This window comes from Xenopus tropicalis, chromosome 8 (genome assembly GCF_000004195.4).
Source record: "Xenopus tropicalis strain Nigerian chromosome 8, UCB_Xtro_10.0, whole genome shotgun sequence".
Classification (NCBI taxonomy): Eukaryota; Metazoa; Chordata; class Amphibia; order Anura; family Pipidae; genus Xenopus; species Xenopus tropicalis.
The window spans coordinates 115665211-115688712 of record NC_030684.2 but is presented as its reverse complement, the minus strand read 5'-3'; the positions used below and the strand labels follow the sequence as shown (position 1 = coordinate 115688712).

The window sequence follows — 23502 nt, the reverse complement described above, 5'->3', positions numbered from 1 at the left end:
GCTCAGGGGGCTGTCATCGCTAAAAACTCTCTGCAGAAGTGGCACATGCCGCTTCTGCAGAGAGTACCTTTATCTGCCAAACAATGTACGGTGCACGTTGTTGGCAGATAAAGCCTTTTACTGCAACAACGTACGCTGTACGTCGTTGGCAGTAAAAGGTTTAAAAAGGCATGTTTTCCCATGTTTTTATTAATTTTTCATTGCGCATATTGGGCTATTTTTGGGGTACTTTCAAAGTGGCTTTTGGATAGTTTTGGGCTGGGTTTAGACTTTGGCTAGTTTGGAAAAATAAATCTGGCAACTCTGGGCTGGGTGCAGGCAAAGACAGCAGAATTTACCATGTAACTGCTTGCACCCCATCAATGTAACAATAAGTAGAACATTTTATTGGATTGCCCTAAAATCAGTAGTTTCACATGACGAAATCTGCCCATTTAAGGGCGTACTGCGTTGCACCACAAGGTAATTCAAGCACCTGGCCCTTAATATACAGGACAGCCGCCAATCCTACTCAGTCCCCACAAGCAGTGAAAATATGAAAAACATTTTTAAAATTTGGTATCAATTTAACAGTCTTAATCAATTTAACAGTCTTAGAAACGAGTTCAATTAAAATTCGGCTTACATGAACCAAGCGACCAAATTCCTTGCAAAGTGCAAGTGTAAAATACTGAAGGAGGCTGTACCTGACGCGCAATGATACAGACTGGGGAACAGAGCGCCCTATTCCCGGGAAGGTAGCGGCCTGGGCTGGGTGGAGTTCAAGCTGTGAGAGGGAAGCGCGGCTGAGCAGAGTACTGGCGCTTTGGGTACGTTGTGATATGTTTTATATCCTGGTATAATAAAGCGTTCCACATGGAATAAGCAGAGGTTGTTATACGGAAACTTTACGTGCTCGTTGCACTCGTATCCAGGTAATGTCGCATTGAAATTATTTTATGGATCAGGCTAAAGCGCAAAGACTACAGTTTTAAAAGGCAATCATTGCTTTATAGTAAACACATAATTTAATAATTTTACCCTGACTCCCACTTATCTACACCCTCACAAACGAAATCGGAAAGTCCTATAAGCGATAACTCCCAGCGGCCAAGGGCTAGTCCATCCTGTAAAATGGGGGGGGGGGGGATAGTGGCGCAGGTTTTAGCAAAGGCAATTACTGTGCTGGGTCCCATTTATATGCACTGGTATAATCAACTTCATCCAGTATAATAATCCCAAATAGATATGAACAGGTTGGAATTGCATAATGAATGGCTAAAATCTTTGGATTCCTGTGGGGTAATTACTACTGTTCTAGAACTCAGACCATAATGACCACAGTGTTTTTAAATAAGCCAAAGTAACTTACACACACAGCTTTAGGGTGAGGACACACACAGCCACTACCTCCATATACAGTAACCTATGCAGGAAAGTTGCCACAACTTTTTAAAAAGTCGGTTGCAGCAACTAATCGCCCCACATGTCTTTGCCCTTAGGAGAAGACACAAGGAACTACTTAAGCTGGCCATACACCAGCAGATCCGCTCGCTTGGCGATGTCGCCAAGCGAGCGGATCTTCCCCCGATATCCCCACCTACGGGTGGGCGATATCGGGGACCATTTAGGTAAAAAAAATAATAATCCGATCGTTTGGCCCTGGGGCCAGACGATCGGATTATGTGGGCGGCAGTGGGGCAGTCGGATCGGGGACCGCATCAACGAGCCGATGCGGTCCCCGATCCGACCAGATTTTCTAACCTGGCCGATCGAGATCTGGCCAATTTCAGGCCAGATATCGGTCGGCCAGGCCGATCTGCTCTCCCCATACACGGGCCGATTAGCTGCCGAATCGGTCCAAGGGACCGATATCGGCAGCTATAGTCGGCCCGTGTATGGCCACCTTTAGTAGCAGCTACTTGTAATGGCTACTAAATGCCAGAAAATACCCTGCCATAGACAATACTGAGAATTGCCTCTGCTAAAACACACATAGAGATAATTATCAGTAAATGATCAGCATTGTCTATTTTTGTAGCTGTGACAAGTAGCTGCTACTAGTAGCTATGTGTGTCTTCACCCTTAAGCTGATGCCCCATGGGGTGAATTAGTTGCCTCTGATATTGTGTACGACTAGCCAAACGCATCGCTTCAGCTTTCCGTAGTCGTGCAAAGCTATGAATAGGCCTTGCCAGCGGTGGCTCCTGTTGCCTGTGGAAAGGCCTTTCGGAGCGGTTTGTCACCCACGATAGCAGAGATCTATTGCGGGCAACTAACTCGCTCTGTGGGGCATCAGCCTTATAGAAATGTGTCTGTGCAGCTTCAGTGTAAAAAAGTTAAAATATACTGGTCGTTTATATATTTAAAAGCAGTATAATATAGTCTTGCTAAGAAAAAAAACCAAGCCTGTCTTACTTCTGTAATTTAAACTGCGCTACAAGCTAAATTGCACCAGTGCAGTTACCAGTAACTACTACTATGTATTAGAAAATGAAAGCATATGAAAAGATATGATCTGCTGCTATGGGCTGGTGGTGCTGTTTAGCATCGATCTGATCATCGATCAATTCCGTTTAAGGAATAACTTTTTCTGTTCTTTTGTACAGCTGACCTTTTGGATACCGAATTGCAAACAATTGTAACATCACTAAAATGGACAGCATTATTGATCCTGGTTTCTTGAGTCGGGTCATTGGAAAAACCATCAAAATTACACTGACCACTGGTTCTATCCAGGGTGTGTTAATTAATGTTCACCCTGGCCGGACCATCCTTATAAACAAAGGTATTTTGCACAACTTTAAGGCTTGAAATAAGTTTCTTGCACGCGTGCCACTGACGGCTTCTTTAGACAGATTGATTTAGTTCTACTTTAACCCTTTCAGTGCTGGTGCCAACTGGCACCACATGATAATTAGCAATGCTATTTTCCTTGGTGAAATAAGAACCTACAGTGCTATCACGCTGGTACTTTAGTGTTAGCACTATAGATTCTACAGTCTATGGCAGTTAAAGGAGAAGTAAAGGTAAAAACTAAGTAAGCTTTATCAGAAAGGTCTATGTAAATACAGCCATAAGCACTCACAGAAACGTCCTCTATCAAAAGAAACACAGGATCTCTTGTCTCCTTTTTTGTAAACATGTTCTTAGGGTATCTGACTTCCTTCATTCCTGGGGCCAGAGTCTGTTCAGCTATCTCCCCTCTCCTGCTCCTCCCTCCCTCCCATAAGAATTCTTAAAACTCACTCCCCCCTCCCTTAGGAATGTGTGATCTGAGCTATAAGGGCTAGACTGCAAGCAGGATGCTATGAAGACCAAGCTAACATGGCAGCTGCAATCTTAAACCGAGAAAGCTTCTAGGGCTCTTTACTCAAGTATGATAAAGCTTTCTGCAGAATAAATATAGTGTTCTAGGTGGCACTTATGTGGCAAATCTATTGGCAGTAAAATGCCAAAATGACTTTCCTTCTCCTCTAATGAGATTAAATAAACTTTTAGTATGTTACAGTTAAATTTTAAACAGCTTTTGGTCTTTATTTTGAAATTTTTTTTTTTCATTTTTGAAATTGTCAGCCTTCTTATTCTCCTTCTCTCTGACCTGCAACCAAAAATGCTATCTAGCTGTTGGGGTTAGTGACCCTGGAAACCACAAAACCGATCTAACATGAGCTAAGACCTGAGACAGAACCTTGTTATTATTATGATTTTGATCTTATGTTTATGAATGGTTTTGCACAGTCAAGTTTGTTTGAAAATTCTACATATTTAAGTTTCTTTGCACATGTTTTTCTTGTTAATAAATAAGTGAACATTCGATATGCAGGTTTTGATTTTAATTTGATTTAGAAAGACAAACTCAAGTTCACAAACTTGAAAACTGAATAAGCCCAGTAATCTTGTGTTTTCTTAGCATACTTACTGCACCTATAATGGCTGTCTTGCTTGCTGTAAAGCACTTTGAATGTTGTTCATGTTGAATGGCATTTTTTTTGCAGTTAAAGATTTGGCAACAGGCAAGATGATACCTGGAGCACAACTGCTATTTGGATATACTATTTTAAATGGTAATTTCTTCATTTAGGAGATACATATGGAAATATTTCCCTAAACTAAAAATTTCTGGCATATTACAGGGGTCATTTACAGATCCTTGAGGCTTGAGTGTGCCCCTTAGTGCTCACTTAAAAAGCACTTGCACTTTGGGGAATGCTGTGCTCTGCATTGAGGTCTGTGCAGATAATAGTTTCAAGTAGTGTAGTCCGTCCCTGACCTTATCGCCTGCTATAGGGCATGTGGTATGTACTGGCCCCATTGCTGCTGCGTCCTCTACTGCTTCTTAACTTGTGAGTCTAAAAAATGTGCAAGATGGGGGACCTCTGTCTTACATCAGTACAGCAGAGTCTAACAAAGTCAGCGATGTATTAGCGGGGAAATGGAGGGCAGAATGCTGTGTTAAAAATGCCCAATTGTGGCTTCTTTTGGATGTAAATGATCCCTTATATCTTTTTTTTTTTTTTATATCTTTTTATATCTCATTTAATACGCTGCTGTACTGATTCCAACAGACAGTAGGCTGATGTAGATGAATTGATGTCTCTACAATCCACTTGTTAAGATATACTTAAATTCACAACACATAGAGAAAGATTTTTGTGTTTCTGCCTATAAAATTTAACTTTTATTTAATTACCATTTAAAAATACTTGACATAAATACTCAATATATCGATCAATTAGTAATTAGTTAAAAAAACCACTTAACCAACATAGGTCATAGTAGAGTTAATTTAATTATTACTTTGGTAAGTACCAATTAATCCTAAAAAAAAAAAAAAGATATACTTAATTGTTTTGGTGTGGGCTGGATAAGTATGTATAGGTATAAGCATTGTGGTTATGTATTATTGAACAGTGCTCTATACACATTTTTCCAGTAGTGTTTTAAGGAGGAATAGAGCCACAATGCAGGTGCTTATCTGGTGACTTGAGAAAATTTGGAGAAGCAATACTTTTAGGGTGAAGACACGCAGAGCTACTAGTAGCAGCTACTTGTAATGGCTACTAAAATAGACAATGCTGATTATTTACTGATAATTGCCTCTGTCTGTGTTTTAGCAGAGGCAATTCTCAGTATTGTTTATGGCAGGTTATTTTCTGGCGTTTAGTAGCCGTGACAGGTGGCTGCTACTAAGTAGCTCCATGTGTCTTCACCCTTACGTAGGACTTCTGTCCATTGGAATTAGTGCTGCAGTCCCCACTTTTGCAAACATATAATAAAGTAGGAACACCCATTAAAGTTACAGGGTTTGCTTTCTCTATTGTTTTTCCCCTAATGCATACACAGAAATAAAATCTTAAGAATTAGTTGTCTTTTAAGCAATAAGTGTGAATAATCATTACATTTATTTATTTTAGAATTTCGTCCTGTAGATAAACATATATTGTTAACTATTCCAACATTCTTGTAAGAGGGGTTAGGTCAAATAAAGAAGACTACTAAAGTGAATACAACAGAATGTGGTTTAATTGATTTTCTGTAGATTCATTTTCATTATTGAAAGTGTTCCTAGTGATTCTTTGCATTCTTCTTAGCAATTTACCCTCCAGTGACTTATTTGATTAAGGAACTTTACCCCAACACATTATGTATATTAGGGTAATGTTCGTGTTTAATGTTCATTCAGTTGACTCTGGATATTTTGGTTTCAGTGGAATTACAGAAAGATCTGGAAGAGGTTCCTGTGAAGCAGTCTGAAGAACAGACCACTGAGGAGCGGTGAGGTTGCTGCTTCTATAATATTAACAGGGATTTGTTCATTATCCTGGTTTTCAGAATACATCTACACAATTCTGGGGTTTACCTTGTTCCACTCATTTGGCCTATTAAGCTGGGGCCAGCCCATAGTTTGGGAAACCACTTTATTTCAAATAGACCTCCAAGTATCCATTTTCAGAAGGTAAACAACTAGGGGCCTCTATACCAACAGGAGAAGAGAGGAACATGCAAACCCCAGAATTGTGTTCATTCATTGCACTTGAATGAGGATGTGTAGGAATCCATGACAGGTAATGGAAATCAAAGTGCCACCTGTGCCATTGCCCTTGGAGACAACCCTAACTTTCACCATTGCTAAATAGAGCAGTGTTCTGAATTAAGATCGTGCTGTAAGAAAAAAGATTTCAATATTTTTAATGATAAATGTCCTCTTTGCCAAAGGCTATATTTTAGAATTAACCGTAACCCTTTAAAAGAGAAGGAAAGGCTAATAAAGAGTTAATCTCAAGCTGCAGGCATACCTTCAGTTGTCTCAATAGTGCCCTTAAGTCTTCCCATATTTCTCCCGTTCAGATGATCAGAAGCCTCATAGGAAAAAAAAACGCTGAGCTCTGTAAAGAAAGTTCCCATAATGCCTCTCTCCTGCACCAAGACCGGTGTATATGCTCAGTAAGACTATGAGGAAGCTTCCTGCTGATTGGCTCAGATCACACATTCCTAAGGGGGGGAGGGAGTTCTTAGCATTCTTGAGGGAGGGGGAAGCAGAAGAGGAGAGAGCTGCGTGTCTCTGGCACAGGAAAACAAACAGACAAGAAATCCTGTGTTTCTTTTTAAAGAGAACTCAGTTCAGCATTTCTGTGAGTGCTTATGGCTGTATTTACATAGACCTTTCTGATAAAGCTTACTTAGTTTTTACCTTTCCTCCTTCTTTGAGACATAAGGATTTCTGTCTGTGGTAAGCTTTACATAAGCCATATTTTTCCTTAAATAAGATATCAAATATGCATTCAAATATATATATATAAACAATGCAGAAGAACGGCACTCACAGGATTTGCTGAATCAATCTTCCAAAGGATTATTTTGCTCAAAGGTTTGGCCTTCATCAGGAGTAAAACTGCGCAACCACTGTTTGCACTGTTGATGTTGCCTCTCAGCTCAGGCACCCAGATAAAATAACCGTTTATGGTGTGCACCTTACGTCCATCTCTCTCATATATTCATAGGTACAAATGTTTTCATTGCTAAAATAAAGGAATGCAGACAGGAATTCTTAATAAATAAATACAGATCATTGTTTGTGATAAGCGCATTATGCAATGTTAATTCTTTGAGATATTTCATGCAGTGTCCTCCTTTCTTTAGAGTGCCCTCCTTTACTTTAATAGACTAGGAGGAGCTTCCAAATTATGAATGGAACTGCAGTTGTGCTCTTTTAAGAGCACTGCTTTTACCTATGGACCTAGACTAGAGTAATATGGGCAAAGGAGATTCTGTACCAATATATTTGCATTTAGTTTAATGAAAAACTGCCATTCTCTAGACATGCAAATAGAGCAGTGCAATCTATAAATGATCAGTGATGGTTCCATTCTGCATAGGGATGTTATAGATGTGTACAGCTCTAGAGCTCATTACACCTTTGAGCACAGCTTAAACTGTAGTAAATAGACAATGCTCATCTGAAGCTATAGACCCTCTATATCAGCACTCCTAGTGGTAATAAACATATTGGATTTTGTTTTGTGCTTTATAGAGAGTCCTGCATTTGAATTAGATAATATGACAGCTTCCACTCACATTTATAATACTGACCAACAGAATAGTGCTTTATGCAGACACCACGTGCCCTCATAATTAACTAAAGGTTAAATCCTACATATAAATAGTATCTTTATATTTAGGTCTGGAAATGTGTGTATACATAGTGCAACCCATATGTTTTAAACCAGAAAGAACAGAGCACACTGAAAGAGGAATTCTCAGGATGCAGAGAACTGCATGCTTGACATAAAGACTTTTATTATTTTATGTACAAAATTGTTCTTCATATTCTGTCTAATCTGCAGGTTTTGGTTCATGGCGCATTACATTAATTAATTAGCTTTTGCTTAATTTGGTTCTACAAACTGTATTATACCCTGACTATTAAAGGGTTACTTATAATAAAATGCATCTTCACTGCTAAAACCAGTTAATTGCTTCAGGGAACAAGCTCCCACAGAGCAAGACCATATAGATGATGGCAGTCAAGACGCAGAGAGAACACAATCTGACACTGGCAAACCCCAAGACCTTCGCACTCGAACGCTGCAAGTCATAAAGCTTTCAGGTAAATGACTGTCCAAGGTAAACTTATGTCTGAGGCCTTTGAACACTGCCTAGTATCTCTTCATCTTGATGTTGCTAAACAAACAATTAAGTTAAAGGGCAATTTTAACAAAATAAAGAGTTCTTACTGTGTTACAATTGACACACCACTGTACTGTACTGCCACTGTCAGCATTTTAAAGGAACAGTTCAGTGTAAAAATGAAACTGGGTAAAATAGACAGACTGCGCAAAATAAAAAATATTCGTAATATAATTAGGCAAAAGTGTAATCTATAAAGGTTGGAGTGGACAGATGCCTAACATAATACCCAGAACTACTGTAGGGACCCCAAAGAATTGGGCCCCTCCAGGATTAGTTCCCCTTTAGACAGGCACCATGAGGGTGGCCTTATGAGATTTGGACACCTAAAGGTGGTCCTGGGTGTTTATGTGTGAAAAGGGAGTTTCCCTGCAAGTTAACAGCAACCACTAGATGTCGCTGTGCTAAAAGTATAAAAAGGGCTGACACCCATTTTGTGCAGGTCTTCGTCCTGGGACTGCTTCTTGTAAAGAAGCGTATAACAGGCTTGTGTTCTAGTACAGGAGGTACTGTAACAGGTCACTCTAGGAGTGACAGGCAGGCTAGAGAGAACGGGCAGTGATAGCCCCGACAGGAGAGAGAGGGGTTAAGACCCCCCAGCACTCATGGCTGGAGTTAAGGGCCTGTAGTGTGTAGTAAGAGGAGCCAAGTCAGCACCTGGGAGTGTTCCCAGTGAAGGGGCCCTACGCGTGGACCGGGGTGAGTTCCTAGGTGGAAGCATCTGGCGGGAGTACCGGGGGTAGCCCAAAGAGAGAGTGTGTGACTTGAGCCGTCTGTGTGACATCCTCTGAAGTGTTCTGCCTGCATCAATAAACAAGTTCATCTGGTTCACCATTTTAACCAGTGTCTTGGTGGTTCATATACTGAGGATCCTCAACTGCCTGGTAAGCAGCTACCCCAAGGGAGGGGCAAGGTACCGGGAGTTGCTGGGAGTCCGGGTCCAAGGAGGACCTCATAGAGTTTTCTCAGGGAGGAGACATATAGTTCTACCTATACCTACCCTGGGTGGAGGCACGCCATTCATTTATATTACACCTGTCCCCCATAATAAGCGGGGGCTCAGGGCTCCTGTAGCGCCACACGCAGGTGATTGCGTGTTAAAAGTACAACCGTAGCCAAAATAGGGTTACACTACTACTTGCTTTTAACTCTCTAACCTCTTAGTTAGTCTTAGTTAGTGACTTTAGGGGGGGGCACATGGGACATAACTGTTCAGTTAGTTTGCATTTGCATCTAACCTGCTTGCTCACAAACTAAATGAAGGGTTATGTCCCATATGGCCCCCCTGAAGTCACTGATTGGTTACTGAGAATAAAGAGTTCTTACTGTGTTACAATTGACACACCACTGTACTGTACTGCCACTGTCAGCATTTTAAAGGAACAGTTCAGTGTAAAAATGAAACTGGGTAAAATAGACAGACTGCGCAAAATAAAAAATATTTGTAATATAATTAGGCAAAAATGTAATCTATAAAGGTTGGAGTGGACAGATGCCTAACATAATACCCAGAACTACTACTTGCTTTTAACTCTCTAACCTCTTAGTTAGTCTTAGTTAGTGACTTTAGGGGGGGGGCACATGGGACATAACTGTTCAGTTAGTTTGCATTTGCATCTAACCTGCTTGCTCACAAACTTAATGAAGGGTTATGTCCCATATGGCCCCCCTGAAGTCACTGATTGGTTACTGACTGCTGACAGCTTAGAAAGCTGTAAAGGAGGAAGTAGAGTTCTGGCCATTATGCTAGACATCCATTCACTCCAGCATTTATAGATTACATATTTGCCTAACTATATTGAAAACATTTCTTTTGCGCAGTCTATTTTACCCAGTTTCGTTTTTACACTGAACTGTTCCTTTCAAAATCTTAAAATTTGTCTTCTTCACTGACAAAATTATTAATGCTCTCTCCTGATCCTGTGCCATTTTGACATCCAAATTACACTCAGATTTTTGGATTAGAAAATACCATTTTGTCAAACTGTTCTCAGCTGCCAGGCCTATTTTAGTAGCAATGCTGAGAGTGTAGACACTGATTCAGTGATTTGCAGGTGACCAGGCTGGATTGAAATTTATCGGAAGATCTGTGGCTTTTGTGTTTTGAGGTTTTCGTAGTATATACTGTTTGCTAGGTTAATGAATAGCCATAGCCAATAGTTACTATAAGGAGCAGGGGGGGCATTTTTTATGTGTATATAGTTGTATGTTATCTGTATATAATACACAAGAGCCATTAATATCCTGTAAATAATATCCTTATAAACAGTTCTTAGTAATGTAATTTCTGTCACATGACTTACTGAAACTTGTGTATTAAAATAATGCATTTAATAAATAATGTCCTTTCTGTTGTAAAATATGAGGATATTAAAAGTTGCCTCAGAGTTCCCTGACCTGTATAACAGCACTTGACCTTCAGCCTCAGTTTTTCATAGGGTCATGGACTGCCTTGGTTACTTATAATAACCTTATATTTTACAATCGGTACATTCACTGTATATGCTTCTACTGTTCATTGCTGTAAAATATTTTGCTGCCTTATGAATACTTGTGTATAACAGCTGGAGGTCCAAATGTTGCTGTTCATTATATTGGTTTTTATGTGCTGTAGATAAAAGGCAAAATATACTCCCTTTTCAACATTAGTTCAATTAATGTAATTTTCCCAATTGTTTTAATTAGGAAATATGTATGTTTGTTATTTATTACCCTAAGATGACAAAGTATGAAATTGGAACATTATACTTCCTATTCGTAGCAGTGCAGTCAAGACAAATCAGCAGCCATTGATAAGCCCTCTGTATAAACAAACCCCATACATAAGCAGAAACCTTTGTTATGCTTTGAAATTAGGATCAGCTTATTATGCAGAGGGCTTTCCAGTGGGCAGCAGATTTCTTTTGCTTGAAAGAAGAGGGAGTATAATGTGAACAGAGTTATTCAGAGTTTGCACTGGTTAAAACAAGAAATATATGATAGATTTAAAACAATATGCAAAACGTATTTTCAGCAAAAGTCCTATTCATTAAACTATTAATGTAAAAATGATGAGGGGGTCTAATTCCTCTTAAAAAGATATAAAATGTTTTCCTATATGGTAAATTTGGGGACACAGGCAAGGGACTACACCCCCTAACAGAGACGTTAGCACTAGTAAATGTTAGTTACTTTCTTCTATTACCAGTAGTTTTGTTGCACACAAATTTAAGGCAGGAGCTGCAGCTCAGATCTCAGTCAGTATTTTCTTTTGTTTGGCAGTGGATGAGGAGGAGGTGGAATACACTATTATTGATCAGTTCCAGCCAATATTTGGCCCAGCTGTAAGTACTGAAAAATACATACTCAATAATCTTTAATAATGAATATGTGGTAAGACCAATACTATCGTACAAAATCGTACAGTGCATGTATGGTGGGAGACGAGGCAACCAATATTGGTAAAAGCCTTGGATATCGCCTCATCGATCAGGCAGGACTGAAAGTTTTGGTTGGGCGCCTTTGAAGGTTAATGCTGAATCGTCAGATGTACAGATCGTCAGATGCCACTTGGTAACAGTCAAACACATGAAATGTAAGTGTTACTGGCCAAACCAAATGATAGGGGTAATTTATGAACAAAAAGGCAGTGTGCAAAAACAGATGCAATTTGCAGTTTTTTACAGTTTGCACATTGCCTTCCTGCATTAAAGAATTTCTGCTTTCAGGGCATGGAGACCTGTGGCTATCTCTATGAATGCAGTGCTTCCTGGGTTTGGCAGTGCTTTGTATATAAGGGGCAGGAGGGGGTAGGCAACCCCTGACCTGCCCCTTCGGGCTCCTACCTTCAGGCCATTTACTTTCCCCCTTCCTAATGGCAGGCGGTAAGGTCAGGGCTGGCCTGTGCCTGCCAATGCTCTGCTCTGCATCTCTTGCTGGATTGTTCCATGTGACATGAGGCACAGAAGTGCTATTAGCACTAAGGGGTGCTCTCTTGTACTTCTGCCCTGGATTGACATAATTTACCCCTAATAGATAAAAGCTTTCAATGGGCCATTTGCTGCTCTTAAGAAATACCAATTTAGCGTGTGTATATCGTCGCTGATTTTAGTGAAGGGTTATGTTTAGAGTGTGTATAGTCTCATTTTGGAGATTAACTTGTGTATTGACTGTGTATATATAATGTATAAATCTGTGCAGCTTTTCAGGCTTGGCTCATCTAGTATGGCATGAATACTGTTGTTTGTGCTGATAAAAGCAGCTTTGTGTTAGTAGATTTTTATCAGATTTATGCACCTTTTGTTAAGTTAGTACAGAACGTTGCATACCCTTAGGTCTTTGGCAAGCACAACAACTATACAAGCTTTGCTAAGGAACCTTGCACTGAATGCCCAGTCAATATATTCTGTAACAAAGGTTGCTGTAAGACAGAATTCTGAGACCAGATTACTGCTTCTACATTTTTTTAGCAAATTTGTTTATATAAAGAAAATTAATGAGTCTCCAGGCACAATAGGGCTCATTTACATCTGCAAGTGCAGTGGGCAACATGCGATTTTCCCTGCTGTGAGTTGCACCTAAAACCACTTTCATTAATGTATTCCATTCTGAATCAGACATTGCTGTGCCTATTGACACATCGTCAATAGGCTCAGCACAGATAGAAAACAGTGCACATGTTAAGGTCCCCAATCGGCCCGTGTATGGGCACTTCTGATGGGCCTGCCCGACCTATATCTGGCCTGAAATCGGCCAGATCTCGATCGGGCAGGTTAGAAAATCTAGTAGGATCGGGGACCGCATCGGCTCGTTGATGCGGTCCGCGGACTGACTTTGCCTATGCCCGTCATTATAATTTGATTGTTTGGCCCCCCGTTTTGACATCGCCAAGCAAACGGATCTGCCCGTGTATGGGGAACTTTACTCTCACGCTGAACAACGGAAATAACATCAGGCAGACTTCAAAAATATTCCGAGCAACTGGCCCAATTTGCAACAAAGCACAGTTGCTTTGATTGTGGCAAATAAGATGCAGCAGTGCTAGGCACAGCCGTTCATCTGCAGTGACGCTGCAATTCTGTGGAAACAAAACGGTGCATTGTGGGGTAAAAACATGGTGATTGTGCACAAAATTGCACATTGTTCACTCCATCTAGGTAATGTGTCGTAATGTTATTTTGCTTTCAGATCCATCACCTCCAAAACCAGAAAGTTATCAGCATAGGCGCTGTTGGACAGAATATCTGTCGACATGGAAAGCTCTCATGGTTGCAGGTTAGCAACTACATTTATATCTGTGGTACCAAAACTGGGAGGGACCTCAGAGCCTGGGGGAGTGGGGAGCAGTTAGGGTGATATTTGGGAAGAATGCCTTCCCCTATATACATCTAGCCTAGTTTTAAAGGGCAAGTTCACATCCAGATTAGATATTATAATGTTATACAGTAAGCTATTGTAAGCAACTTTTTATTTATTTTATATGATGGTTACATTTTCAGTGTTCTTCCTCTTTCCTGCTTTCATCTGAAAATGCAATCTGGTTGTTAGGGTGTCTTTTTTTTTAAAAAAAATTGATTACTTTCTTTTCACAGCCTCTATTACTCATGTTCCATGTATATTTTAAAGGATGGACAGAAAGGGGTGTGAAGTGTTCTCTGTCCCCTGTTTTTTTCTTGGCAGTTTGCAACCAAAAGTCGGGTATATCTCTTTGATGTTCTTGTCCTTGGATCAAAAGTCTTTAAAAATGGATTACAGATGGTGCTTGAAGATACAGGTATACTTAAGGTGAGACTGAAAAGGCAAAAACCTATCCTAGTGTGCATCGTTTCTTCTTTGGTGATATATTTTTTTTTTTTTTTTTTTAAAGGTTTATTTTTCTTTTTATTGATAGTGAAATAAAATGTTAACATAAACAAACAGGTTACATATATGGATATGAGTGGTTGGTTACTTTACACAATACAAGTTGGTTATACAGCTTTGTTATCATGAGTACAGTTTTGTTGCAAGGTGTTAATACGGACGCGGTTCTTTTAAGGGGTGAGGGGCCCATTTGATTCACACCACGTGGCCCAGATTTTTTCAAATTTTCCGTGTGCCCCCCTGGTCTCATAGGTAAGTTTTATAAGGGGTAGGGCGGCGTTGACGAGTTGTTGCCAGAGTTCGAGCGTGGGTACACTGTTGCCCATCCATCTCATTATAATGGCTTTTTTGGCGTAGAATGTAAGGGATCTAAATCTTATTCTGGCTGCATTGGTGGGGAGCATATCCTCCACCGTGCCTAGGAGACAGGTTGTGGGATTGATGACATTGGGTAGCGCTAGCACTGTTGAGATAGTGTCCATCACAGCAGTCCAGAACTGCGCTATGGGGGGGCAGCTCCAGATTAGGTGAATAAAATCCGCTCGGGGGGATTTGCACCTGGGGCAGCAATCGTCAGGCGCTTTGCCGAACCGGTGGAGTTTTGTGGGTGTAATATATAGTTGGTGCAGGACCTTGTATTGGATCAACCTGTCCCGTATGGAGATAAGGAATTCATAACAGGTTTCTGTTGTTTCCTCCCAGTGCTCTAGTGTTAAGCTGGGAATAGCGGTGGTCCACAGGTTGTATGCACGTTCGAAGGATTTGACATTAGTTGCCAGAAGGTGGGTATATATTCTAGATAAGAGCTTTTTGGTTTGGGGTTGGTATAGTGTTGCTTCTAGGTCCAGTGAGACCAGGGTTGGGGTTAGCGTTTGGAACTGCGCCTGAAAGGCGTGTCTGAGCTGTAAGTATCTAAATAGATGTAGGTGCACTTGGGGTGCTTTTCTTCGCAGTTCTTGGTGTGAAGGGAATTGTGCACCTTGGACTAAGTCGCCTAATTTTTTGATCCCTAGTTTGGGCCAGATTGTAAAGTCAGGTAGGTTCTTGAGGTGGGGGAGTAGGGAGTTACCCCATAGGGCCATGTGGGGAGATAGATGTGGGAGTGGGTGGCCTAGGAGTTTGAGTGCCACTGCCCAAGCTTTGTGAGGGGTTTTGAGTGAGTCGGGTAGAGCACCTCCGTCAGTAATATGTCTGTAGGGGAAGTTGCCCAGACCCTCCATGGAGTTAAGGAGGGAGGCATGCAGGGCCATGTTGGGGTTGTACGGATTGGGGCAGAACTGCCAGTGTAAATATGATATCTGGGAAGCCAGGTAGTAAAAGAAAAAGTGTGGGAGAGCCAGGCCTCCTTGTTGCAGTGGTGCTGCTAGGCGTTGCCAGGAGATACGCGGTGTTTTGTTTGCCCATACATATGGTATTATTAGGGTGTTGAGTTTGCGGAATAGTGAGCGTGGGAGGGGGTATGGTGTGGCATGGAATATATATAGGAGTTTGGGGAGAAAGACCATTTTCAGTAGGTTGATACGCCCCCAGAGTGTGAGTGGTAATTTTACCCATGCTTTCAGCGTCTGGGCCATGTGGTCCATCAGTGGGTCAAGATTGAGCTTGATAAATTGTGTGGGATCGGAGTGTACATGGATGCCCAGATTTGGTGATATATTTTTAGCATTCATTTGTGGCCCTTTCTTAAAATTGGGGTAAATTACCTACATTGTACACTGAAACATGTTTCCCCCAGGATATATGCACAATTAGCATATTTCTGGCTCCATGGGGGTAAGGGATCCCTTTTCCAGAAACCCATTATCCAGAAGCTTTGAATTACAGGAATGCTTTGAATTACAGAAAATCTTCCAATTTTTCAAAATGATTTTCTTTTTTCTCTGTTATAATAACAGTACCTTGTACTAGATGGTAACTAAGCTGCATGAATCCATATTGGTGGCAAAACAATTCTATTGGGTTTATTTCATTATTTTTTATTTTCATTTCATTTACATTTACTAAAACTTGATTTTATTATTTTTTTTTCAAACCACGAAAAACTCATAACCTACTGTAATTGTTCTGTCTCTCTGTGTCTCTCTCTCTCTCTCAACAAGTAGCTGCTACTAATAGCATGTGTCTTCACCCTTAGGGCAGTTACAGACGGGGAGACTAATCACAGCCTGTAGAGTCTGTGAAGATTTTGGCAATGGAAAATTTGTCTAAACATAGACAGAAAACTACAACTTAATGCTTGTTTCTTATATAAAATAATGTTGCTAATGTTGTAAATATTTATCTTTCTTACAGGTGATTCATGATTGTCGCTGGCTTGGAGATATTTTGTCCTACCAGTATGGGATTATCCTTAACAATGTGTTTGACACACAGGTAGGATGCAGTGAGGTTTTGCTCATCTAAACCCCCAGAGTCACCAAATGCATTTTTTAAGTAATAGATATTTAATGAAATGCATTGGCATAAGCTATTCTGCCTATAGATCCATAAGTCTGCATTATGGTTCATCAGTAGAAAAAGCCAGGTTTGCTTTGATAAGGTAACATCATCCTAAATCTGTTTAACAGTGACCTCTGTTGGCCAAACTTTCATAAAAGATATTGGAATGCTTGCTGTGATTTTTATCTGCATAACTTAGCAAAGCATATCTCAGACATGAAATTATTTGCCCTGGGTTTTCCGTGTGTTCAGTGTTCTTTCCAGGGGCTGTTAGTTGGTCCACCTTAGTAGAATGTGTTGAGAGAAACTGGTAGGGCTGTGAGTACAGGGTTGGCAGCTGGCATCTTCATCTGCATTACATCACTCTGGTAGCTTCTGATGTGATTTCCTGTGGGCAACAAAGTGCCCTATGTGCCATCACCCTTAATGTAATGGGTAAACCATCCACACACCGTCTCCATCACACTCAAAGGATGAAAATTTAGGATGGAAATCACTTATGTCTTAACAGGGACTAAGCAAATCTGAAGGTCTTATATCTTGTATAGAATATTTGCACTATATTCTGTAGAAGGAATGCTGTTGGTATGATCCCAAAGCATAAGAAAATAGCCTTGACAATCATGAGATAGTAACCAAGTGTAAAACACCAGAAAACTGTAATGTGGGTTTATTTGTTAATAGGGAAACCAACATTTCTGGATTAAGAGGCTTTATTTTGCATACACTATTTTATGCTGTTTTTAAAAAGGGGCCTCAGTTTTTCCCATGGTACAAGTATGAAAGCAAAAAGTAGATTAACTTTTTATTGCTTTGTTAGATACCTAAAAAACAAAATCATAAAACCTGCTTGAAGTGTTTGTGAGTGTGTATGGGGATATTTTTTAACAATCATTGCTCCTTTTTAATCTATTTTTGCTTTATAAAAATAATGCTCTAAATGATTAAGTATATGACAACAACAATTTGGTTACCGGAGGCCATTGTGTCTCTGAAGTCACTGAGATTTAACTACCCACATGGTGGGGAACGTGTCATTATCTAATAAATCTCTTATATAAGGCAATACAAGTTAAAATGTTTTAATTTGTTTTATAATACCAGGTTGGGGATGTCTATCTGTTTTCCATGGAAACAGGAGGCTTCCTACCACACCGCATTAGAACACTGGAAGAGTGTCTGATACACCACCTCAGCATGCTGCCCTCGAGGGTTTCCTTTCTGGCTCATAAACTGCCTTTAACTGAGGTAAGAAAATAAACTATGGGCACCACAATGAAACTGTATGAAGCTCAAAGGATAACAAATCAAAGGAAAATCACTGCGCAATAAAAATGGTACACAAAGAAAACCATAAACACACTAAACAAATGTATGCAAATTATTTTTCCTTGCATGACCATATTTTTTTAATGGTGCTTCATTTTGCAGGAATACGATGATATCTGGTTTGATCGCCCAATGGACCCTACTCTCCTAAAATTATTGTCACTGGAAGTTATCCACCTTCTGCCACTACGCTCTGCTATGCTAGATGCTATGTTAGCTGACTTTACTTTATTGGTTGAGGGGTACCTCAATGCCTTCCGACGGGGAACAGCAAACATACTTGAAAGTTCAGAGGTATGAAAGCTTGTATAGAGTTTAAAACTTGTTTTTAAAGAAAACAATATTTGACCCCTTACTGTCATTTATAAGGAAATTCGAAGTAGCAAAAAAACATCACTATTATATTATATCCTTACAACGGTAATTATATTTATAACATTCAAAGTAATAATATTCCCTACAGTATATAATATTCTGTTTTGGGCAACTTTTTCCAAAAATAGCCATCCTCCATAGCAAAGAAATGTTTATAGCTCTTAACTAAACAATACATGTGCCTTTCAAAATATCATATTTTATATATTTATATTATATATTTAGTAACCAGGTGGTTCAGGCTGTACACAAAACTTTACAACTTAAAAGGATAATACCAAACTGTTCAGGGTACATTAGAAAATGTACTAGATCGATGCATTCAAATCTGCTACAGGGGCACTAAGGGCTGTGTAATATTTGTTGCTTCGTAGATTTTAAGATATTAGCAATTTTTACTTTGCTTCTATAAACAACAGCGCCACTCACTGGTCATATGTCAAATGTGCTATAGTAAGACGAATATTTCAGAAGAAAAGAGGAAACATTCTAATGCTGTGCTTATTAAAGGCCAGAGACTGGTCAGATTACTTTTCTCTGGACTTTCCTAAGCAGGAAAAGCACTATATTATTACAGTGTTGACTACACCCTTATATTGTATTCCCAGCAGCCAGAGGTAAGCCTGATCTGGTGAGGAAAAGAAGGGAGATACTATAGAGATTCTAGAAATAAAGCGTCAAGCTGCTTTTTAGGGCAAATAAGACATATGGTAGAAATTAATATTATATATACTATTTATAAATATGTTCATGGAAATAGGGTTGGTGTCAAGAAATGCATCCTGTAGTGCTTCTTTAATAGAGAGCTTGATTCAGGTTATCATGGTTGCTGAAATGAGCCTTTTTTTTTCTTGTGTAGGTTTCTGGTTCTGGGCTTCCCAAAGAACTTCAACAGCTCCGTGTCCTTCAGCAGATGAGAAGAGAAAAAGCTTTAAAAGAGTATGATGTGAACAATAAAGGGCTTTTAACAAGGGGAAAGGCTGAGAAAGCACCACAAAGTAAACCCTCCATAACAAAACATGACACTGAGCCAGAGAATGCAGTGAAGTTAACCATGAAGTCAGAAGAATCACTCTATCAAACGATGGCAACCAGTGCAACGCACTTGGAGAACCAAGAAAAAAATCATGGTGCATTGTGTCAGAATTTCCCTGTCAGGTCTAATTTTTGTCCCAGAGGGCCCTGTGATAGTTTAAAGCCTCAACCTCTGCGCCCTCCTTTGCCTTCCTTGGTTGCAAATCTCAGAATGCCATCTCTACTAGCAATGGGCAAATAATGGCACACCAACAACAAATGTCTCATATGTTGCAAAATGTTTTTGAAATATCATGTTTGAATTTCACTCTATAATAATCTTGTTTTTGTCACTGTTTATAATTAACTAAATAGTTATTACTAATTTACTACAGAGTAGATATTTGGGTAGCACTTTATATATAAATAGAAGTCTTTGGATGGTATTATTTTACCTTATTTGGGGTGTTTCGTTTTTTTATGTTGTATAACTTACTGGCACTATATCATACTATAATAAATGACCATTTCTAGGGTACGTGCTGCTGCTTAACTTTCATATCAGATAATCAGTATCTGATATCCACAAGACATATTAACTGGAAATTTTTTCAGTAACTACACAGGAAAAGCAGCTGTGTATTAAAGGAGAACTAAATATATAATCAGTGGGGAGTGCCAAAATATTAAGACACCACCTCAGTGATTATAGTCTATTACCCAATAACCTGGGCCAGTGCTCCTGTTTGCTAAAAACTGCACCAGCCCAGGGTATTTCTGTAGACGTCAATTGTAGCCATCTTGTTTGGCTTCTTTGGTCGTCTTTTAGATCCATGCAGGTTCATGTGCAGTAGAGTGAAAAAGCAAACTGACATACAAAAAGCTTTTTCACTCTACTGTGCATAGAAAAGAAGAAAGAAACATCAGAAGATTGTTAAAAATGAGCTCCTACAGAAATACCCCAGTTTTAAGCAAACAGAAAACCAGGCCAAGGCATCGGGTAAATATAATTACAGGGGAGGGCTAAGATTTTGCATCCCCCAATGATTATACCTTTCCTTCTCTTTTAACGGAGCAGCAATATTTGACAAGTATATACAGTTGAGTAAAAATTAAGTACATCCCATGTAAAATGTTTTTCTTAGTTTTTAAGATATGTAGACATGTCAGTATTAGATCTTCATTTAAATAGTATATAAGATAAAGGTGATGTCACTGAACAAAAAAACAAGGAAAATTTGAAATGCAATAATTGATTCAATAAAATATTAACGGATATGCCATTTCCTTTCACAGAAAATGTAAGTACCCTTGGCAGTTTTAAATCTTCTCCACTTTTAGTTGATCTTCTGGACAGTGCAATGATTGATGTCCAATTATTGGCTTCTTTCTAAAGGCCCCAGAGAGCTCTTTCAGCCTAGGCATGGTATTTGAGCTAGTGATAAATGTAGGGGCGTACTTACTCTCTCCACATGCAAATTTGGCATTCATGTTAAAATTTAAATTACACAATAGACTACAAAATGTAAATGGATTTACATAATATTGTAGTAAGTTCAACCATAATGCCTATATATAACCTGCCTAACTGCTAGTTGATCCAGAGGACGGCAAAACGCCCCATCTGAAGCCTCTCTAAATTGCCGCAGAGGGGAAATAATTCCTTCCTGACTCCAAGATGGAAATCGGACCAGTCCCTGGATCAACTTGTACTATGAACTATCTCCCATAACCCTGTATTCCCTCACTTGCTAAAAAGCCATCCAACTTCTTCCTCCTTGAAGCTATATAATGTATCAGCCAGTGAGACTGATGCAGGGAGAGAATTCCACAGCTTCACTGTAAAAATATTTAAATGGAACCTCCTTTCTTTTAATTGAAATAGGTGGCCTTGTGTCTAAGGACCTACTAGTAAATGAAGCATTAGAGAGATTATTATATGATTCCTATACTATATTGATACATAGTTATCATAATCCCCCCTTAAGCGCCTCTTCTCCAGAGTCAACAACCCAGACCAGACTTTCTTCATAACTGAGACTTTCCATACCCTTTACCAGCTTAGTTGCCCTTCTCTGGACCCTCTCTAATTCAATAATATTAGGTGATATTTGTTATTTCTACTTTATCTTTCAATACTGTTAAAATGAAGATCAATTTTCTGTATGTGAAAAAGTTAAAAATTGACAAGGGTTATAGATATTTTTTCACACAACTGTAAATGATGGTATACAAGGAGTTCCCTGACTATATCAAGGCACATGGAACTCCAATGTAACTTTTGATATGTACAGGATTGGACTGGGGGGTGGGTTCCCACTTGGGCTTATACCCCCCCAAGGTGCTCCCACCGTGTCCCCCGCACCCCCCACAGGGGACCCCGCTGTGCCACCCTAACCCCCCCCCGTAGTGGCCTGTATGTATGTATGTATATGTATGTATATCTTTATTTATAAAGTGCTACTTATGTACGCAGCGCTGTACAGTAGAATACATTAATACAAACAGGGTGTTAATAAGATAATAATAGATAAATACAAAGTATAACAATAAATACAGCTGCAATAAATTAAGAGTCGAGGAAACAAGAGGAAGGAGGTCCCTGCCCCGTAGAGCTTACAATCTATATGGTAGGGTAACTTACAGACACAAATAGGCAAATATAAGTGCTGTAGGTCACAGTGGGTGACACTACAATATAAGTGCCACCCTAACCCCCCCCCCCCCCGCAGGGGCACCAGCACGACATCCTCCCGAGTGCAAAACTTACTTTCAAGGTGTCAGGTGAGGGACACCGGCGGCCGAGGGAGTGGAGACAGTGAGCGGGTCTGGGCCAACCCTGGATATATATATATATATTTCCATTTATATACTGTAGCACTACATGTTTTACAACAGTGGATTTAGGTGAACTAAAAGGCTATATTTTCCATTTTTTCTCTAATTGGTATTGTAGATTCATATATGGTGACGGTGCAGCTTTTTCCCTCTGCCTTTTTGGTATGTCAATCTTTTCATCTTTCCTTTTTTATATTCACATTTGTGCATGTCTTAGAAGTGGCTTTGTTTGCTTGCTTGATTTAACTTCTCTGCCCAAACAATCTGCTTAAATTTTTACAGGCTGTTCAAGCTACAGTGGCATATCTTTAACAGCAAAATTGACAACTCAGATAAAGTTTTGTTGAGATGGCTATGGGTTTCTGCTCATCATTTTGTATCAGTTGTCCCTACTGGATAGCAGGACATTGTGTTTTTTCTGCCTTCTTCTAGCTTAAGATATGCTTTAAAGGAGAAGGAAAGTAATTTCGGCATTTTATTGCTAGTAGATTCGCCATATAAGTGCCACCTAGAACACTATATTTATTCTGAAGAAAGCTTTAACATACGTGAGTAAAGAGCCCTAGAAGCCCCCTTTGTTTGTTTAGGATTGCAGCTGTCATTTTAGCTTGGTCTTTCTAGCTTCCTGCTGCAGTTTTAGAGGCTGGTAGGTCCGATTACACATTCCATTCCCAAGGGAGGTGGGAGTGAGTTTTATTAAAAAAAAAAGTTGCTAATTTTGGCTAGGTCTAGTAACCCAACTATTAAGTGTATGTCAAACAGGTAACCACAGTATTCTACCTGCTGATTGGTTGCAAATGGATGCTAGAACTAGTGCAGTTTGTGTGACTTTTATTACCTTACCTCACTAGTGTTCTACATGGAGTTACTACCTGTGGTAATGAGTGATTATAATAATCAAAATGAAACTGGTATAAAATCATATAAATAAAGAAAGATAAAGAAAATACATCCAGATTTGCACAATACTATGCAAAAGGCAACAACTGTTTTTGAAAAACTCCAGGAATGTAAAATAGTATGATAGAGGGTTAATACAGGAGCAGTGGCCCACCAGTCACTCCTGAAAGTACCAGAGACGTTTAGGACTAATAAAAAAAGCAACAAATGGAAATGGAAAGACCATCACCCATAGACTCCATTGTAAGCAAATAATTTAGATTTTTGAAAATGATTTTCTTTTTCTCTGTAATAATAAAACAGAACCTTGTACTTGATCCTAACGAAGATATAATTAATCCTTATTGGAGACAAAACAAGCCTATTGGGTTTATTCAACGTTTCAGTGATTTTTATCAGACTTAAGGTGTGGAGATCCAAATTACGGAAAGATCCCTTATCCGGAAAACCCCAGGTCCCGAGCATTCTGGATAACAGGTCCCATACCTGTACTACTATATTAGTACTCAACCAAATTAGGATTGGGGCAAACAACCCATGCCCTCTCTCTTCATAGACCTTAAGCACTTGGCCTTCCTTGCTTCCATATGCATGCCA

At 39.6% G+C, this 23502-nt stretch overlaps 1 protein-coding gene across 3 annotated transcripts; it reads left to right on the top strand.

Moving 5' to 3' along the window:
- Nucleotides 1–667: 667 nt before the first annotated feature.
- On the top strand, nucleotides 668–20445 carry exd1 (exonuclease 3'-5' domain containing 1). Of its 3 annotated transcripts, none has more exons than XM_002939551.5 (12): nucleotides 668–809; nucleotides 2589–2767; nucleotides 3978–4046; nucleotides 5691–5757; nucleotides 7965–8089; nucleotides 11431–11492; nucleotides 13336–13422; nucleotides 13828–13932; nucleotides 16303–16383; nucleotides 17554–17697; nucleotides 17881–18072; nucleotides 19013–20445. In XM_002939551.5, exons 2-12 carry the CDS (start codon nucleotides 2635–2637, stop codon nucleotides 19427–19429), a joined length of 1482 nt encoding a protein of 493 aa, XP_002939597.3. In that variant the 5' UTR covers nucleotides 668–809; nucleotides 2589–2634; the 3' UTR covers nucleotides 19430–20445. The 3 variants fall into 3 exon arrangements, with proteins under 3 accessions (XP_002939597.3, XP_004917367.2, XP_012824755.2); XM_012969301.3 differs by lacking the exon at nucleotides 668–809 and adding an exon at nucleotides 816–914; XM_004917310.4 differs by lacking the exon at nucleotides 3978–4046.
- Nucleotides 20446–23502: the final 3057 nt, after the last annotated feature.